At 46.5% G+C, this 5,384-nt stretch overlaps 1 protein-coding gene across 1 annotated transcript; it reads left to right on the top strand.

The window, feature by feature from the left end:
* Positions 1–257: 257 nt before the first annotated feature.
* Positions 258–2,984, top strand: LOC123995908 (protein XRP2-like). Its single transcript, XM_046299573.1, has 3 exons — positions 258–377; positions 833–918; positions 2,197–2,984. The coding sequence occupies exons 1-3, from the start codon at positions 308–310 to the stop codon at positions 2,278–2,280; spliced, it is 240 nt and encodes a 79-aa protein (XP_046155529.1). The 5' UTR covers positions 258–307; the 3' UTR covers positions 2,281–2,984.
* Positions 2,985–5,384: the final 2,400 nt, after the last annotated feature.

The raw sequence follows: 5,384 nt of genomic DNA, 5'->3' as shown, positions 1-5,384 counted from the left end.
AGGCCTCTGTGTCATTGCTTCCTGTCTGTATTAACTCCAGGCCTTTGGGAAAGGGTTTAACGGTGTCATTGCTTCCTGTCTGTATTAACTCCAGGCCTCTGGGAAAGGGTTTAACGGTGTCATTGCTTCCTCCAGGTCTGTATTAACTAACCAGGCCTCTGGGAAAGGGTTTAACGGTGTCATTGCTTCCTGTCTGTATTAACTCCAGGCCTCTGGGAAAGGGTTTAATGGTGTCATTGCTTCCTGTCTGTATTAACTCCAGGCCTCTGGGAAAGGGTTTGTGCTGATCCAGACTAAGGAAGTGTCCATGCGCCCCGAGGACGTCAGCAGAGTGTTCCAGAGCGATGCAGAGGGACTCCTGGAGTGGATCACCAACGGTAAGGAACACAGACTGTCCCTCCTTATTCTCTATACAGGGCACTACTTTTGACCAGGGCCTGCAGACAATCTGCATATCATCTGGGTTAATCGTTGGTTTGAGGCTAGGGCAGACATCGGTTTGAGGCTAGGGCAGACATCGGTTTGAGGCTAGGGCAGACATCGGTTTGAGGCTAGGGCAGACATCGGTTTGAGGCTAGGGCAGACATCGGTTTGAGGCTAGGGCAGACATCGGTTTGAGGCTAGGGCAGACATCGGTTTGAGGCTATCGGTTTGGGCTAGGGCAGACATCGGTTTGCTGTTTCTGGTTCTCTGTGATGTATGATGACCTTTGAACCAAGAGAAAGGGGGGATAAGATCCTCATAGTTGAAGGAAAGAATTGTGTTAATGAGTTGGTTTAGTGCTTATGATGATTAGGCATGCATTTCTGAACTGCATCTCTTTTTGCCACAGGCCCAGTGACAGCTCTGGAGTTGAATGGGGACGGGGTAGTGGAGGCCTGCAAGAGCATTGCCAGTGAGATGTTCAGTGGAACCAAGGTAACAGCATTTCTGACATCTCTAGACAAAACATTTGTTGGGCCTACTGAGTGGCACAGTGGTCTAAGGCACTGCATCTCAGTGCTAGCTGTGTTACTGGTTCTAGTCCAGGTTCTGCCGCAGCCTGCCGCAACCGGGATACCCATGGGGCGGCGCACAATTGACCCAGCGTCGTCCAGGTTAGGGAGGGTTTGGCCCAGCGTCGTCCGGGTTAGGGAGGGTTTGGCCCAGCGTCGTCCGGGTTAGGGAGGGTTTGGCCCAGCGTCGTCTGGGTTAGGGGAGGGTTTGGCCCAGCGTCGTCCGGGTTAGGGGAGGGTTTGGCTCAGCGTCGTCCGGGTTAGGGGGAGGGTTTGGCCCAGCGTCCGGGTTAGGGGAGGTTTGGCCCAGCGTCGTCCGGGTTTGGCCCAGCGTCGTCCGGGATTAGGAGAGGGTTTGGCCCAGCGTCGTCCGGGATTAGGAGAGGGTTCGGCCCAGCGTCGTTAGGGGAGGGTTTGGCCCAGCGTCGTCTGGGTTAGGGGGAGGGTTTGGCTCAGCGTCGTCTGGGTTAGGGGAGGTTTGGCTCAGCATCGTCCGGGTTAGGGGAGGGTTTGGCCCAGCGTCGTCCGGGTTAGGGGAGGGTTTGGCCCAGCGTCGTCCGGGATTAGGAGGGTTCGGCCCAGCGTCGTTAGGGGAGGGTTTGGCCCAGCGTCGTCCGGGTTAGGGAGGGTTTGGCCCAGCGTCGTCGTTTCAGCGTCGTCCGGGTTAGGGGAGGGTTTGGCCCAGCGTCGTCCGGGTTAGGGAGGGTACCGGGTTAGGGGAGGGTTTGGTCGGCAGGGATGTCCTTGTCCCATCGGGCACTAGCGACTCCTGTGGCGGACCGGGCGCAGTGCACGCTAACATGGTCGCCAGGTGCACGGCGTTTCCTCCGACACATTGGTGCGGCTGGCTTCTAGGTTAAGCTGGCATTGTGTCAAGAAGCAGTGCGACTTGGTCGGGTCGTGTTTCGGAGGACGCACGGCTCTCGACCTTCGCCTCTCCCGAGTCCGTACGGGAGTTGCAGCGATGAGACTGTAACTACCAGTTGGATAATACGAAATTGGGGAGAAAAAAGGGGTCATATATTCATTTATATATATTTTTTTACATTTATTGTTTTAATGTCAGTGAAACTAACCTGGTAAAATACCATTTTAAAAAGAGCTCAGGATTTTATCAATAGTACTGAAAGTGTTAGTCAGAACTGAACTAGCTAATAATATAGTACCTGTATGTGAAGTAACTCTGTCCTATTCCCTGCAGGTGTTTGTTTCAGACAACAGAAATACTTCCTCTCGAGATGTGGACAACTTCTTCAACTTCGCTGACATGCAGATGGGCTTGTGATTGAGTCACTGTATGACAATCAACTTACTACACAACCAAGGATTTTTTTGTTATATTTTTTATACTAGTAGGTAGCGGAGAAGGACAGGTTACTCAACATGGTAGTGGAGAAGGACAGGTTAATCAACATAGTGGAGAAGGACAGGTTAATCAACATAGTGGAGAAGGACAGGTTAATCAACATAGTGGAGAAGGACAGGTTACTCAACATAGTGGAGAAGGACAGGTTATTCAACATAGTGATGGTAGGTAGCGGAGAAGGACAGGTTACTCAACATAGTGGAGAAGGACGGGTTACTCAACATAGTGATGGTAGGTAGTGGAGAAGGACAGGTTAATCAACATAGTGGAGAAGGACGGGTTACTCAACATAGTGGAGAAGGACAGGTTAATCAACATAGTGGAGAAGGACGGGTTACTCAACATAGTGGAGAGGGACAGGTTATTCAACATAGTGGAGAAGGACAGGTTCAGTAGTTATAACGAGCAGTCAGGGGGGGAAACGCTGTATTAGTTATTTGGCTATTTTCATTTCTTGAAAATCAAGAAAGTATTCTCTTGTTTATATTGTGGTTCTTCGCTGTTCTGTTCGGTAATTTGTGTGTGTGTGTGTGTGTGTGTGTGTGTGTGTGTGTGTGTGTGTGTGTGTGTGTGTGTGTGTGTGTGTGTGTGTGTGTGTGTGTGTGTGTGTGTGTGTGTGACACATTGAAACCATTGTGGTGAATGATCGGTGTAGAGTGAAGTTGCCCTAGATTCTGATCTTGAATCAGTTTTGCATTTCCTCCACTGTTTTATGTTGGGATTTGTGGAGGTGAAGAGCTGATCCAAAATCTGTTCCTAGGGAAACTTTACCCTGTACATCATGTGTTTTCTCTTCGGTATTTGTTAGGGTCCTTGCTATTTGGGATGCTTGGGACGTCCCAACAATGTCATCCCATTCAAGTTTAAATTTAAACTAGTCTAGGTAAGGGTTAAGGTTCGGCCCGAGGTTAAGGGCTCAGACACAGCAGTAGTGTTTTCTGGCCCAGAGTACTTGGCCCCTCTGAACGTAATTTGTGAACCGAGTGCGCACAGATTTTACATGTAGAATCAGGTTAAATGTGTCTCTGGTCAGACGTCTATAAACGGTGGTCCCTAAAACACAGTGCGCTGAACGCTCGACAGCGAACGCTCGGCAACGCTCGACAGACGAACGCTCGACAGACGAACGCTAAATCCCCATTCGGAGCCATATGTGCAAGCCTTTCAAGTTAGGTTTAGGGTAGGGATGTCCCAACCATTCCCAATAGCACTAACCCATTAGTTTGTGTGTTTGGTTGAGCAGCAAAGACGCCGGGACTTCCTAGTGGTAACCTGAGTTACCTGTGTTGTTTCCAGACACGTTGTCAGGGTGATACTGGTGTAAATAGCTGATTGGACGATGCTGTGATTGAGTACAGGGGTGTATTCACTAGGAAATAAACAGAAGCAAGCGGGACAAAATGGGGAGGAGACCTACCTAAAAAATGTTATGCTACAGTTGGTGTGCACAAATAGACACCTCAACACTGGTTACCAAATGGAGACTACACCTATTATGTAAATAATTATTTCACATATTTTAGTTCATGTTTTTTTTTTTTTTTGGGGGGGGGGGTGAATTAAATAAATGTTCTTAGAAAGCATTTTAGAATGTATTGAAGACAGGAAGAGATGTGGTAATGTTGTTTTATATGGGACCAGACAGGAAGAGAGGTGGTAATGTTGTTTTATATGGGACCAGACAGGAAGAGGTGGTAATGTTGTTTTCTATGGGACCAGACAGGAAGAGATGTGGTAATGTTGTTTTCTATGAGACCAGACAGGAAGAGATGTGGTAATGTTGTTTTCTATGAGACCAGACAGGAAGAGATGTGGTAATGTTGTTTTCTATGAGACCAGACAGGAAGAGATGTGGTAATGTTGTTTTCTATGGGACCAGACAGGAAGAGGTGGTAATGTTGTTTTCTATGGGACCAGACAGGAAGAGAGTGGTTATGTTTTTTCTATGAGACCAGACAGGAAGAGATGGTAATGTTGTTTTCTATGGGACCAGACAGGAAGAGATGTGGTAATGTTGTTTTCTATGGGACCAGACAGGAAGAGATGTGGTAATGTTGTTTTCTATGGGACCAGAAAGCAAGAGAGATGGTATTGTTGTTTTCTTTGGGACAGAACCTCATCCCTGTGATGAAATTCCTGCTTCTCAAATGGTGCCCTAGTCCTCTACTATTGACCAGGGTAGTGCACTATAAAAGGACTAGGGTGCCGTTTGGGAAGCACGGTATACTTTAACATTTTGTATTTGTTGAAGGAATGATCTGATTGGGACTTTGTATTGCTAAATGTTTCCTATTCCTATCTCTGTAGAATCAAATGAACATGTCATTACTAATATATTAAAAGATCCATTTGTATGTGTTGCGTCTGAGATTTTACTGTGGGAGATGTTTCTGACTTACACTACCTTCTCAGTAGCTTGATTTCCATCCAATTGGCGATGTGATTTCTATGGGAATATTCTAGAATCCGTAATGAAAATATCCACATTTTTCCCACCAGTGGAATGTTTTCACCTGAAATATCAAGAACCACATCTTTCAAGTCATCTGTTCAGTGTTCAAGACATGTTCAAGTCCTGTTCACCTGTTCAAGACATCTGGATCTTTTGTCCTGTTCAGTCATCTGTTCAAGTCCTGAACATGTTCAAGTCATCTGTTCAAGTCCTGTTCAAGTCATCTGTTCAAGTCCTGTTCAAGTCCTGTTCATCTGTTCAAGTCATCTGTTCAAGTCCTGTTCAAGTCATCTGTTCAAGTCCTGTTCATCTGTTCAAGTCATCTGTTCAAGTCCTGTTCAAGACATCTGTTCAAGACATATGTTCACACAGTTTTAAAGTTTACATCTTGTCATTGTGATATAAAGAATAATTTGCTGTTTTAAAGCACATTTTCTTTGAATTCTATACATTTTTGCCCTGTCTCATGTGTATTCATGGGATATTTGAGTGACAAGAAAAATACAACAATATCTATGTACTAAAAAACTTAACTGATCTGTAGGCGGGTTGATCTGGACATTTCTTGACA

Source organism: Oncorhynchus gorbuscha, linkage group LG02 (genome assembly GCF_021184085.1).
Source record: "Oncorhynchus gorbuscha isolate QuinsamMale2020 ecotype Even-year linkage group LG02, OgorEven_v1.0, whole genome shotgun sequence".
NCBI classification, from domain to species: Eukaryota; Metazoa; Chordata; class Actinopteri; order Salmoniformes; family Salmonidae; genus Oncorhynchus; species Oncorhynchus gorbuscha.
The sequence above is the reverse complement of the archived record's forward strand: the minus strand, read 5'-3'. Positions and strand labels throughout refer to the sequence as shown.

Excerpts from the sequence above, each read along its gene's own strand:
- LOC123995908 (XM_046299573.1), top strand. The coding sequence starts at position 308 with ATGCGCCCCGAGGACGTCAGCAGAGTGTTCCAGAGCGATGCAGAGGGA. Across the intron at positions 378-832 it reads CCTGGAGTGGATCACCAACG|GCCCAGTGACAGCTCTGGAG; the intron begins GTAAGGAACACA and ends TTTTTGCCACAG. Across the intron at positions 919-2,196 it reads AGATGTTCAGTGGAACCAAG|GTGTTTGTTTCAGACAACAG; the intron begins GTAACAGCATTT and ends TATTCCCTGCAG.